Source organism: Delphinapterus leucas, chromosome 17 (genome assembly GCF_059928025.1).
Source record: "Delphinapterus leucas isolate spDelLeu-1000000601 "Yukka" chromosome 17, BTC_Dleu_Yukka2, whole genome shotgun sequence".
NCBI lineage: Eukaryota > Metazoa > Chordata > Mammalia > Artiodactyla > Monodontidae > Delphinapterus > Delphinapterus leucas.
In genome coordinates, this window is record NC_143145.1 from 9943725 (window position 1) to 9958823 (window position 15099).

The 15099-nt window shown below is 42.8% G+C and overlaps 1 protein-coding gene across 1 annotated transcript in view; it reads left to right on the forward strand.

Moving 5' to 3' along the window:
• The window catches only part of ADCY8 (adenylate cyclase 8), a 217235-nt gene that overhangs the window by 141650 nt on the left and 60486 nt on the right, over positions 1–15099 (forward strand). The window contains exon 10 of the mRNA XM_022554032.2: positions 14603–14804. Within this exon, the coding sequence (XP_022409740.2) occupies positions 14603–14804 (202 nt within the window). The remainder of the gene's footprint in view (positions 1–14602; positions 14805–15099) is intronic.

Genomic DNA, 15099 nt, shown 5'->3' on the forward strand with positions numbered 1-15099 from the left:
ACAGTATCAGAGTCTGTTCTGGTTGTCTTATGCTGCATAGTAATCTCATTACTCTACCAAGACAAGAGCTTTTTCCCAATCTTAATAAAAACAACCACCAAAATCAACGTAGGCCTCCCTTTTATTTGACATTGCACCCATGAATGCAGAAAGTAAGTATAAGTCCCTCCATCCCCATTAACTTGTCCCATTGTTAATTACCTCTTTGTTGTTCATAGATACAGGATCATAGCTTCCAGGGTCAGCAAAATTGGCACTCTAATAATACTACAAGCAAAATTATGTGGCCAGTCCCTGATCCAAACTCTTTATATACAGTGACACACCTAATTCTCATGGCAACCCTGTGAGGTAGGTACTGTCATTACCCTCACTTGAAAGAGGAGAGAACTGAGGCCCAGAGTAATGGAATAAGTTGCCCAAGGTCTCACAGCTGAAACATGTTACAGCCTGGATTCAAAATCAGGAAGTCTAGCTCCACAGCCTGGACTCTTAAGACTCTATTAGACACAGACTTTTATTATACAGGTTCTAGGTGCCGGAGCCAGCATTTAAATCTGGTTCTGGATTGGTCCAATGACCATGTTTTTTCCTCTCTCCTGCACTGTAAGGTAACCCTTGCCTCTTTTCTCGGATATGTTCCCTTCTCCCTAAACTAACCAGGAATTTCCCCCTTTCGTGTGGTTAAAAAATAACATCAACAAATATTAGTTAAATGTCTAATACAGGCAAAGCAACTTGCTAGCCCTTGAGGATGGTATAATTTTTCCAGAGGAAGTCTGCATCTTCTAAGATATAATTTAGTGGGAGATAGACGTTAATAATGGCTTCCAGTTACTGAGCATTTATTATATGCCAGGAAAGTGCTAAATCCTTTGCACAGATTGTCTCAATAAAGCCTCAAAAATAACCAATAAGTAAGGCAGCATTCTAATCCTCATCTATATAGTGGCTGAGCTGGGATTTGAACACAGAGACAGTCTGTGCTTTTAATTACTTAACTGCTTTGTGCCAAAATCAGTGATTCATTCTGCCTAGGTGGTTTAAAGAAAGTTGGCACAAGGGGTGATGCTTTGAGCTGAGTAGGATGAGGGAGAAAGAGTGGAAGAGTGTCCCCAGCTTAGGAAACAGTGCAGGCAAAAGCACAGAGATGTGAACGACCTCGTGTTTGTAGCACGGTGAGTAAATGGAAGACTTAAGGGTCAAGCATTTGTGCAAGGATGTGGTGGGTGCCATGGCTGAAAAGGGAGATAACCTGCAGGAGGGCAGCGTCCACATGCTCTGGTAAGGAATTTAGAATTGAATCTGGGAGCAGGAAGGAGACCCTGAAGGTTTTTGAGGAAGGTTGTAACATGATTCTGTGAAGGAAAGACGTTCAGGTTAACTAACAGTCAGGAAATGGCAATGCTTGACCTTTTCCAGATTGGCAGGGGTGTAAGGGGAAAAGGGATTCAGGGAAGATGGTGGTAGAAGTAGTCCATTTCTGAATTTCTCAGAATTCCCACATATCTGAGCAACTGCGTAAAACCAAAAACCTCAAGGACCATACTTACAACAAAAATAGGTGATGTGGTAAACCCATAAATTTAAAAATGGGAATGACGATCTCCCAAGAGCCCCAAGATGGGGTGTGATATCAACATCCGTGTGGGAGGAATTGGAAAGAAACAAGTAGGCATCTGTCATATCTGGGAAGAAAAGAGCCCCAGTATCGCCAACAGATACTCACTGGGAAGCCATGGGCCAAATTGCAAAAGCAGTTGAAAGTGGGAGGGGGTTTGCCCAATCCAACGTCAGGTGAGCGCAAAGGTCTGCAGTTAAGGTCCAAAGAGCTAGAATTGTCAGACACTATGAACTCCCAAAACTGACCAGTCAAATCTCCCTCCCAGGATAGGGCCCTGGAAGGAACTGTATGAATAGAATCAAAATAACTCACAATAGGGCTTCCCTGGTGGCGCAGTGGTTGAGAGTCCGCCTGCCGATGTAGGGGACGCGGGTTCGTGCCCCGGTCCGGGAAGATCCCACATGCCGCGGAGCGGCTGGGCCCGTGAGCCATGGCCGCTGAGCCTGCGCATCCGGAGCCTGTGCTCTGCAACGGGAGAGGCCACAACAGTGAGAGGCCCGCGTACCACAAAAAAAAAAAAAAAAAAATTACTCACAATAGGGTTATAATGAAGAAGGGAGGGTCCAAGTAAAAGTGGAAAGGGAATCTAGCCATCATGTTTTGAATACTATGTGAAAACAACTAAAGAAGTCTCTGTGGAGTTAAAAAATAAACTATCCCAAACAACACCTCTTTATAAATGTTCAACCAAGTTAATTTTACACAAAAATTAGCAACGAAATGTATTGATGACAATCCCATAATAAGCTATTATAAGAAAAACAAGAATTAAAAGTAGATTAATATCCTGATAGGCAATGAAAGCACTCCAAAAAGACGTGCCTACAACATATAACAAAACATTAACCTACTATTTCAAAAAGAACTGAAACCCTTAATGTGACTTAAGACATCAAATGACAGCCTAAATCAGAATTAGAAAAAACTTAGCGATTTGGGAAGAGTGTTCAAAAAGGAAATAAAAATAAAAGAAAGATACATTTCAGAAATGAAGACTTAATACGAGGGAACATAGGGCACATGAACATAGCACATAATGCCTTAAGAGAAATAGAAGGTGGAAAGGAAGAATATTTTAAAGTCGAAAAGGAGATTTAAAGGATTGACAAAGCCCCATGACCCACACCTGCTCCCCACACCAACAATCCAGTATATTATTTGCGGGCTGTGGCTGAAAGAATTGCAAGGCCCAGATTCTTTCTCAGTATTTAGGGGAGTTCGGTTCAAACACAAGGAAACAAGAAGAATCTGGAGTCACTGGTACATACAGGTACTGCAAACACCAAGCATAGCCCAACCTCTAGCCAGATTAATATATTTATAAGTCCTCACAGTAAAGGTGTATTCACCTCAGTTTCTATTACCTGATACAATATAACCAGGTTTCAACAGAAAATTACAAGTCGTGTCAAAAGGGAAGAAGAGACAAAGCAATCATCAGAACTAGACTCAAGTTATGACACAGCTGTTGAAATTATCAGAAAGAGAATTTGAAATAACTATTATTACCATATCAAGCATCCCAATGGGAAAAGTAGACACCACGCAAGAAAAGATGGGCAATATATTCCAACCCAATAGTTGGAAACTCTAAGGAAAAGTCAAAAAGAAATGCTAGAACTCAAAAGCACCATAATAGAAATAACGAATGCCTTTGATGGGCACATCAGTAGATTCAACAACGCCAAGGAAAGAATCAGTGAGTTTGCATATAGGTCAATAGAAACTTCCCAAATTGAAATGCAAAGAGAAAAATGAAATTAAAAAGAATTAAAAATCACAGCATTCAAGAACTCTGGGACAATTCCAAAAGGTGTAACTTACGCGTAATTGGAATACCAGCAGGAGATAAAAGGAGAGCTGAGCAGAAAACATCTTTGAAGTAATAATGGCTGAAGACTTTCTAAAATTAATGACAGACACCAAACCACAGAACCAGGAACCTCAGGGAACACTAGGCAGGATAAATACAATAAATAAATAACCAGACAAATAAATAACACACTTAAGTATGTCATATTCAAATTGCAGAAAACCAAAGACAAAGTCTTAACGGAAGACACAGTGCAGGGCCGTGTGGGGAGGGGGTTACTACTTACCTATAGAGGAAGAGGAAGAATTACACGGTGCTTCTCATCAGAAACTGTGCAAGCAAGAAGAGAACGGAGCTGGAGCCACCAACCTAGAAGTCAAAAGCAAAAGAAAAATGAAGACTTTATCAGACAAGTAAAAATGGCATTTCCAGATGACCTTCCCTGCAAGAAATGTTTAAAAAAAAATAGTTCTTCAAACAGAAGGAAAATGATGTAGATCAGAAGCTTGCTCTACGCAGAGAAAGGAAGAGTATCAGAGAAGGAATAATGAAGTTAAATAAAATAGTTTTTTCATATTCTTAATTGATCTAAAAGATAACTGTTTAAAGTAACAATAATGATGTATTTAGTGGTTATACATATGGATGAGTGAAATGAATGACAGCAGCGTCAATAAGGCATGTGAGGGAGGAATTGGGGATGCTTTGTTTTCAGGTACCCCCATTACGCATGAAGTGCTACAGTATAATTTGAAGGTAGACCTAGATTAATTTCAAAAGCGTATTGTAAACTCTAGGGCAAACACTAAAAAAATTTTAAAACAAATAAAATTGATATGCTAAGAAAGGAGACAAAATGGAATCATATGAAATGCTCAGTTAAAATCAGAGAGCATGCAAAGGGAAGGAGGATATTATTTGGGGAGTGGGGAGGAAAAGTATCATTGCATAGACGAAGCCCAGGAGATGTTTTTAGAGTGGTGAAACTATTCAGGATGACACTGTAATGGTGTATACGTGATACTAGGCATTTGTAAAATCCCATAGAACTTTACAGCACAAAGAATGAAAACCTTAGTGTATACAAATGTTTTTAAATTGTTTACGAGTTCAGGGAAACCCATGATGAAATCAGACTGCGATAAAAGAACATAACTGTATTAAAAGTGTGAAACAACCTCACCGAGGGGGGTGGGGAGAAAAGGTGGTTCCTAAGTAGCTTTGGAGATGCGTGGACTCTTGAGGACTAAACGCAGAAAGAACTGTGCAGTAGCGCTGTGCATTAGCTGATAAAGGTGTTTCTCATGGAGCTATGTGTGAACAACCTGAACCACAGTATATGTGCGCTATAATTGAACAGTTAAGTAAATGGATGGAAGACTGTGGGAGTCAAGTTCCTCACTGTTGACGGAGAAGGTTACAGATAAGCAAGGAGAAAACGCTAGAATGATCCATATGATAAAGGATTAGAGTTGGAGACGTTAGTATGAATTTGTTTAGCTCACTGTAGTTATAGTTAGATATAGGCTGTCTGTATAAACACAGATATGTTTATTGATACAGATTAGAATACACATATGTGTGTCCTTGCTCTGTCAGCAGAGGACGCCCAGGAGCAATGATGCCTCAGTAGTAACACCACATCAAGCAATGAGCACAACCCTGATCTTGATTTCTAATATCCATATCCAATATAAGGAACCAGGGCTCCTTGGAGAGCTGGCTGATTCTAAGTCTGGGCTAGCAAATATACAAGAGGAGCCTGGAACATCATTTAGGGCCAGAAAAGAAGGAAATATTAAAACACACACATGGAAGTATGTCAAAGGGACACAGGGAAAGCTCCCTAGAAGCAGAGCTGGAACAACTTGAGCAAGAAAATAAATAAAATAGTATTGGATTATAACCCAAAATATAAAATAAATATCCATAGGTTCACTGAAGTAAATAAATGGTTGAATGAATAAATAAAAGGTGAAGAACAGACAAATTTCCCATGGGGAAAAATCCAAGTAATTTATGTAGATACTCTGTGCTCAGTGAGGTGGAACTTAAGCCCCTCTCCTCAAGCATGGCTATGGTGAAAGTGACTTCCACAGCGTGGATGGCGGGGTATATGGAGAATCCCGGTACACACTACCTCAGCCAGCTGATAATGGTTCACGTCAACAGTGATGTCATGTTGATGAGCTGTGATGAGAATGCCATGAGCTCTGTGGTCTTCCTCCCCAAAACCCATAACCTAATCATGAGGAAACATCAGACACATCCCAATTGAAAGACAGTCTACAACATATCTAACCAGTACTCCTCAAAACGGTCAAGGTCATTTAAAACAAAGGAAGTCAGAAAGAGAAAAACAAATACCCTATGCTAACACATATATATGGAATCTGAAAAAAAAAATGGTTCTGAAGAACCTAGGGGCAGGACAGGAATAAAGACACAGACATAGAGAATGGACTTGAGGACACGGGGAGGGGGAAGGGTAAGCTGGGACAAAGTGAGAGAGTGGCATGGACACATATACACGACCAAATGTAAAATAGATAGCTAGTGGGAAGCCGCATAGCACAGGGAGATCAGCTCGGTGCTTTGTGTCCACCTAGAGGGATGGGATAGGGAGGGTGGGAGGGAGACGCAAGAGGGAGAAGATATGGGGATATATATATATGTATAGCTGATTCACTTTGTTATACAGCAGAAACAAACACACCATTGTAAAACAATTATACTCCAATAAAGATGTTAAAAAATAAAGTAAGACAAAGGAAGTCTGAGAAACTTTCACAGCAAGAAGAGCTTAAGAAGACATGAGAACTAGAAGGAAGATGGTATCCTGGATTGGAGATATAAATATGGGAAATCCTAGAAAGAATTTCCAACGCAGTATACGTGAGCATAACTAGGGACCAGATTGTGGTCTGGAAGTAACATATCGCAGTTGTTTTTTTTGTTTTTTTAATTTTGGAGATATGTTTGATTCTACGGCTGGGACAGGAAATGTGCAAGATAGGCCTGGAACCTCTTGTCCTACTAGAATGCGAAGAAGCCATCATGCTTCTTAGTTACCTCTAAAGGACTCAGAAACTGCATTGAAGAAGCTTCCACTGTCCAAAGATGGAATAATTTTAGCCCCAGTGTGGATCATTGTTAAAACAGTTGATCAAAAACCAGCAAATATTTTAAACTTTATGAGTTTATAATGACATTTTTAAGGGTTGATAACCTTTGGTGGATGATAGGGAACTGATCTGTTGTATTGCAAACTAGTGAAAAAAGGGAAAGAAACAATTTTTTTTTCTGTCTTTCCTGCATGAACTGCAAGATCAGGTGAGTGGAAACATCATAAAATTATTCAAGCTAATACAATTTAAAGAAATTATAGAATTAAAATATCACCATTTTCCAACTCTCAATGAATTAATGGATCTAGGAGTTAACAGCACAAAAAGGAAAGACAGATGTATCTCCTGATGGAAGAACACAAGTCTGTAGTCTTATCAAAGGGGCCAAACCTGTGTGACCAGGAATCCAGTTCCCAATTTGCAAGAATCACAGGGGACAGAAGATATTGAATGAGTATACAAAAGCAAGATCCAGGATAAACAACAAGGTCCTACTATATAGGGGAACTATATTCAATACCCTGTGATAAACCAAAAATGGAAAAGAATATGGAAAAGTATATATATATATAACTGAATTACTTTGCTGTACAGCAGAAACTAACACAACATTGTAAATCAACTATACTTCAATAAAATAAATTAAAAGAAAAAAATGTAAAATCCAGACAGTGGGAAAGACTACAGGTCAAGGGCACATACTCTTCAATAAATAAATTGTGAGGAATGAGATAAAGAGAGAACCTGTAGATTTTTTCTAAAGACTTAGAAGACAAATCAAACTTAGCAAAAAATGGGCAAGACTAAACTGTAGTGTCTAAAAAGGATGATAAAACTATAAAGAAATGGAAAGTGGTTAACGGGATGGGAGAGAGGATTATGCCTGGAACAGGGGACGTGGATGGACCTTCAGAATGCCCCAGGAAGTTCTGTTTCGTGAACTGAGTGACCTTTATTAAGGCAGACACTTTAAAATAACTAATTAAGTGATACTTATGTGGTTTTCTGTATTTATGGTTCATTTTACAGTTTTTTAAAAAAAGTTTTAAATGAGAGAGAGAAGGAAGGACCAGGTACCTCTTCCAAATGGAACTGGGGAAACCTTGCCTAGTGTGAGCCAGATCTGTTCTAGATGCTGGGGTTATGTCACTGAACAAAAAATACAAAAAACAAGACAAAGACAAAACAAAACAAAAACAACAAGAACAAAAAAAAAACCCTTCCCTTCTGAGCCTTATAATCTAGTGGAAGGAGACAAAGAAATAATTAAAATGTATGCATGTGTCTATATGTATATATATGCTATAAATGTAGCTACTTATATGCTATGTATGTAGATACATATGTAGATATGTCTATGGTATGCATGTAGATATGTATATGCTATGCATGTAGATTTGTAAATGCTATGGCAATGAATAAATCAGGACAGGGTACCAGGGTATGCCACAGGAGAATGGGTTTCCTGACCACCCAAGAGCCATGTGTGGACTAGGGTCCTGGGAAAAAGGATGGTCTCAGGGTGGTAAGCTGTGGGTGTTTGTAGGGTCTTTTGCCAGATCTACCGAAACTTCCTTGACTCCCCGCTTCACTCCTGCCAGTGAGGGTGAGGATGTGGTCATATCTGGTGCACGCTTCCCTCTGGACTCCAGGAGCACAGGGCGTTGACATTCCCAACAAACATCCTGTGAGCACTTGCTATGTGCCTGTCTGTGCTGGACCCTGGGGCCACACAGTCACAGTCCCTGGCATCATACAGCTTACAGCCTACTTGGGGGAAAGAAATGAGTTGAACAGCTATAATATAGTGCTACCACTGAGGATGGGGAAAGGGTGGCATGGGCTGTGTAGGAGTGCGGTGAGGTGGAGGGATCAGGGCAGCCTTCCCAGGGGAGGTGACACTGACACCTCAGCCGCGTCCTGAAGGACTCTCCCGGTTATGCGAGAGGACTGAGAAGGAGGGGAGTGGGAAGGGCTGGAAACTGGGTGTTTTGGAGGTGAGGGGTTTGTTAGCCTTGTGGAGGATTTGTGACTGGCTGGCAGAGAAGACTTCATTGAAGCCTTTTAATCCAAGAAGTGACATGATTGGATTTGTGTTTAGAAGGGTCTCACTGGATGATGATAGGAGGGGATCAGGTCTGGACCTGGGAAGACCATCTGGGAGGGGATTGGAAAACTCCAGGCAACAAATAATAGGGACAAGATAGTGGCAGTGGAGTGAACCAGAGAGGACGAATTGGCTCGGTATTTAGGATGGAGGGTTGACAGTTCCCAGGACTGACCAGGTGTGGGGGATGAGACAGGAGGAGGAACCCAGGATGGACCTGAGGATCTGGACTTGAGAAGGGGTCCCAGCCCCCTTCCCAGAAGGGGTGACCAAGGAAGATGAGCCACCTTGATGCCCAATTCCTGGGTTCGGGGGAAGAGATCTGGAACCTCGCCTAGCAGCTGGCTTGATGGAGTCCCTCTGACTGTGGGGTACAAGCTGAAGCCAGGAGCTAAAATACCAGCCAGCACCCCAACCTCACTTGCTCAGTGAAGAGAAAAAACTGATAGTGAAGACAACGTCAAAGCTGAGCTCTGACCACACAGCCCACATGTAGCGGGAACTGAGCAGCCTGTGGGCCCCAGACACAGCCCAAGCTTTCTTTACTGTGAGCTCATTTCCCCTCCAACTCACTTTGTTTCTGATTGATTCTCTGAGACTGAACAGATGGTAGGTGACTTTCACTCGCGTTTCTTCCATCATGGACTTTGTAGCAGACGAGGCAATCTCTGCTCATATGACCACAGCTAATTCCCAGCCCCCAAAGCAAAAATTAATGGACCCTGGCAAAGAAAGATAGTGCTTGCCTAGCGCTTTCCTTTAATTTCCACATGCGTGCAGCTGTTCCTCTCCCAGAAGGGGAAACTGAGGAAAGGCCAGACAATACCTTTTGTAATTATAGAACAGTGTATCTAAGTCTGCATGCATGGTAATGACAGAGGGATGGAGGGAGGGAAGAGGTAGGAGGGAAAGGGAAAAAGAGAGAGGGAGCAAGCAAGAGAAGGCAGATAGAGAGGAAAGAAAGAGGACCTGGATATTAATAGATCTACTTACTATGCATCTTACTGGCTATGTGTCTGTACTTGACCTCTCTGAAGCCTCAGTTTTCTCATCTGTAAAATGGGAATAACAATGCCAACTTCCCAGGGTTGCTGTAAGAATTAAATGAACCATACCTATTTTGATAAATCCTAGTTCCCCTTCCCTTCTTGAGTCACCATATTTTCACCTAATGAAGAGGCTACAAATACTGACTTCTCAGGGATGATACAGGATCAAATGCACTATTGGACTCGCAGGCTCTTTGCAGATTCTCGAGGATAGTCCAGGGTCATCTTTCAGTCTGCATTTCTGTTTCTGAATGCACCACAAGCTGCTAGAGGCTATTCGCTCATCCCCCCAGATCCCTGCCTCCCCAGCAAACCTCCAGTCATGGTACCAACCCAGACCCTGCTTTAAAGACACACTGCAGAGGGTAAATTAGAACTTAACATCTAGAAATGATTTGGATAGAGCTGTTCGCAGATCGCTTGCCATTCTTTTTCAGATTTGATTTCAGAAATGAAAGGTTCCCTTGCCTCTTATGTACACCAACAATGCAAAAGCAAATTCAGAATCCCTGGATGCCTGAGTAGCTCTATAATTAGATAAAAATTACAGTCTAATGTTATAATGTTTATGTGTGCAGAAATAAATGAACGCTGAAGAGCTGCTGCAGAGATTTCCAGAGGAATTTTATACATAGCGCCAGTACCTTGCTTAGAAAGTGTCTTGCAGTTAATACTCTTCCCAGACATCTTTAAGATGCCTTTAAGTTTCCTGATTTTCACCATGAATAGAGAAAGAAAATGAATGTTTCCTTGAGTTCTTATTATGTGCTAAGCATTACATTGCTTTATTACTTTAACCTCAGAGCCTCCTTTAAGAGGTGGACTTAAAAATCCCAGGTTTGCAGACTAAAATAAGATGCACCAAAAACTTTAAAAACTAAGATGCTCAGAAGAATGGTACCTTGCCCAAGGTGCGTTACTGGTTATGTCTCAGAGCTACAGGTTCAAATCCACAGGGCTTTGCTCTTGCCTGCCTTTCACTTCCTGCCCATCAGGACTTCCTGGGGCAACCTGAGCTTCCTTGCTTAAAGGAAGAGGTGGCCTGGTCAAGGGGAAGAGATGACCAAGCCTCTTCCCACAGGGAAGGTCAAGGAGGAAGAGACGACAAGCATCTGAACTTCCCATAAACACTGACCTTTAACAGCGACACTGCCCTCTGGTGAGAACCAGGTCCACTGAACACTCCAGAACAAGTGGTCCAATAAATGCTGTGCGAGAGAGCTCTGCCTGTAGGCACTCCAAGCAGGAGGGTTGGCCCTTCTTCCTGCTTGAAAAGGACGCAGCAGAAGGGCAGGCAGAGGGGCTGGCAGTGCAGATGGCAATACAGCCTAAGAAGGCTGGTGAGAGGAGAAACAGTCTTCTCTCCCCACACAAAGGAAAAGTCAGTGAGTATTTATTGAGCACTTTCTGTGTACTTAGCCTTATGCCAGGTGTCTTGGAAGAATCCAAAGAAAGACCGAGCCTTGAAGGATGACCAGGATGTTCCCCACCCCCCACCCCCCAGAGAGTGAGAAAATACAGAGGTAGGAGTAGCACAGCATGTAGGGCATGTGCTTGAGGATTTGCCCATGGCGTACAAGAGGTGGAGAAGGAGAAAAGGAAGCAGTGAGAACCAGGGGCACCCTTCTAGGCCGGTGCGCCATGTGAAGGTCTGTAGGTTACCTGGATGGCGGCCGTGACCATGAGAGAGTTTGAGTCTCCTGCTGGGCGGCTTTCAGACTCAACCTTGGCCTGATTTGCTCCTTCCTTCGCGTTGGAACAAGATATTTGTGTTCTCGATGGCTGCTTCACAGTATTGAGACACATCTCAGCCTTGGAATTGGCCCCTTCTCTCCTGGGAGTGCCTGACAAAGCAATCCACCTGCATTCTCTGTCATTTGCTTCCCCTGGGTGCCCAGGAATAATGGTGTGTTGTCAGGGAGTGTTTTTCCAGCTTGTGCGGGGGGAAGTTACCCATCTGTGTAGGGCCCTCTGGGAACCCACTGCTACACAGACCTTCTGTTCTTATCTAAAACACCTGCAGAGATTTCCTATCAAGGTGATCCATAAAATCAAAACTGTGCAAGCATTAAAAACAACAACAACAACAAAAACCCTCCAACAATGATAGCTGGGCTGTAGGAGAAGTCACTTTCCAGCCTCCATGATGCTTGACCACGCAGAGGAAATTGGCAGTCTTGGTTACTCCGTCCTTTAAATGTCTTACCCTCCAGCTCTCATGATGCCGTGCACTCCTGCTCTCCTGTGTACTGACTACATTTCCTAAATTCCCTTTGATGCCATCTCTTCTTCTGGCCCATTGGCTTCTCCCGTAGCTTCACCTTTGGTCCTCTTATTTCTTACTCTGCACACTCTCTTTGGGCAGTTTTCTCCAATCTCAGATTTTTCAACCACCGCCTACATGCTCCGAACCCAGAGGGCTAGAACCATCCCTCTAGCTGCCTAGACATCTAGATGTCTCCAGCTGGAGGATCCACAAGCACCCAAAATTCAACTGGCTCAAAATCAAATGCATCACCCTTTACCTCTGTAGACTAGCTTTTCTTCCTGCACTTAACCCAGGTAAGATGGTGAAAACATTCATGTTGCTCATAATGACTTACCTCTCCCAAAAGCCCCCCTACACACACATATAAAACACTTATTAAGATTACCCCCATAGGGACTCCCCTGGTGGCGCAGTGGTTAAGAATCCATCTACCAATGCAGGGGACACGGGTTCGAGCCCTGGTCCCGGAAGATCCTACATGCCGCAGAGGAACGAAGCCCATGCGCAACAACTACTGAGCCTGCGCTCTAGAGCCCACGAGCCACAACTACTGAAACTCGCATGCCTAGAGCCTGTTCTCTGCAACAAGAGAAGCCACCTCAATGAGAAGCCCATGCGCTGCAATGAAGAGCAGCCCCTGCTCACCAGAACTTGAGAAAACCTTTGCGCAGCAATGAAGCCAAAAATAAATAAATAAAGATTACCTCCACATAGTTCCTTGAACATCCCAATTATCAGTGCTGTTACCCTATGTCCCTTCCTTGTTAATTCAGGCCTCAACTATTTAACCTTCTAAATACTTTCTCTCCTCTTCAGTCCCACCACCTCCCACCACAGTTGTCTTTCACACTCACAGGTATGATCATGTCCTTCCCTGATTAGACATCTTAAATATCAGTGCATTGCCTACAGGCAGAGCTCTCTCGCACAGCATTTATTGGACCACTTGTTCTCCAGTCCCAAAGCCTCACCACCTGGCTCACTGAAAAACTCTAAACACACTGGTCACTCCCATTCTTCTGTTACTTTGTTCACATTCCCCAGTCTTTCCTCCCAAAACTCCTTCTCTTCAACCTCCAAGACCTAACCCCTATGTCACCTCTTCTGTGAAGCCTTCCTTGATTTCCTTTCTTATTTTCTAAAAGATGTTTGTTTATAACCTTTTCTATATCATAACATAAAATATAATAGTTCATCATTTGTATATCCATATTCCCCTCTAGATCATGATCTCCTAGAAGATGGGCAAGATGTGTCTCTCGTCCTGGTACCCCTGATGCCTACCTAGGAAGAAAGCTTGTTGAACGAATAAATGTCACAATGAAACCACAGAAGCAAAAAAGATTGCTGCAAATATGGGACATACATTACTCACCAAAATGATTAGAATAGCAGAGTGGACTTTAAATCCTAGCTCTAACACTTACCAACTCAGTAACCCCTGGGAAGTTACTCCTCTCTGAGCCTTAAATCTTCATGTGAAAAAAGAGATCAAAAGACCTCTTAGGTTTGTTCTGAGGAATGGAAATGAGGTATTGTATATAAAGTGATTAGCATAGTGCCTAGCACATAATCAGAGTTCAATACAGTACTCACGCTAGTGTTATTAATAATAAGAAAATTCCGGCAAGAGGATAAGAAGAGGTAGCATTAGAAGAAGGTGGGTTCAACTTCATTCACTAAATGTACATTTATTGAGCTCCAGTCAACACATTAAAGCCAAATGAATGAGCTTCACTTTTTAGAGGAAGGAACGGATATAAAATCTCCCACCGTGTCCATTAAGGCACCATGTAACATGCAGCAGTTGTTTGGCTAAAATAGAGGTAGAGAAATGACAGGTGCCAGCCAAGGACACAAGTGGCTGGACAGAGAATAGAGAGCAAGGGATAAATTCCCAGGGAGAATCCTGGTGATAAGTTGGCTGATAAGGAGAAGAAGCAGATGCCTCCAGAGATGGGGTTTTAGATCACCGCCTGACACCCAACAGAGGTGCCCAATAGGCAGGAGCTACCACAGGACCGAGCTTTGAAGCCTGAGATGTAGAGTTGGTTGTGATGTTGAAGCCTTGGGCAAGTATGAGCTCTACATACCCATGTCCCACACAGCACATAGTCTAGTCTTTGCAAACTGTGATGATCACTAAGGAAACTGAGCAACGTGCAGAGGTGCCAAGTTCAGTTCTTGGCATCAGAGCAGCCCAGAGGGAGAATGCTTCCTAAAACCCACCTTGAAGGGGAAAGTGCGTGTGGGTCTCTCCCACAGCCAGAGTGCTGGGATAGAATTCCAATGGTGTGTTGCCTTGGCAGCAGCGGCCTAGTGAGAAAGAGGAACGAGACAAGAAGTGGGAAAAAATGGGCAGAAGCAATAGATCAAGCCAGATGTTTGATGCTCATTGCAAAGTTTCTCAATAGAATATTCTAGGGATGGATTTAATCGGTTTAAAAAGTCTTCTGTTAATAGCCCTTTTCTTGAACAAACAGAGCTTTAGAGGAATTACGGGGTGCAAGGAGAGGGAAAGGGCGATCATGAATGTGATTGCCAGAGTTGCTCATCGAGAGGGGATCACACGATCAATGCCACGTGACCCAACGTTCTGTGTTTCCCTGCAGGGTGATGCCAATGGCCATCCAGTTTTCCATCCTGATTATGCTGCACTCGGCTTTGGTCCTCATCACCACAGCGGAGGATTATAAGTGTTTGCCCCTGGTCCTCCGGAAAACTTGCTGTTGGATTAACGAGACCTATTTGGCCAGGAATGTCATCATCTTTGCGTCCATCTTGATTAATTTCCTGGGCGCCATCGTAAATATCGTAAGCATTCCAAGCCCTTTGGTATCTAGTGTGTAGCAGGAATTAAGAGTTTACGGAACCTGCAGCTTCTTACCTTGCCTTCCTTGGTACTAGTTATCTTCATGTGCTTGGTCCAGCCCCAAGCTCAGGGTTAGAGAAGGAAGATGTGGCTAAACTGTCAGAACTGTGCATTTTCCTGGTGGAAAACTGTCTTTTTCCCAGTGGCGGAGTTTATTTGCTCTAAAGGAGCTCCAAACGCCCTTAAGTTTCTGTACTTCCAGTGGCCAGTGAATCATAATCGTAAATAAGAGTTACT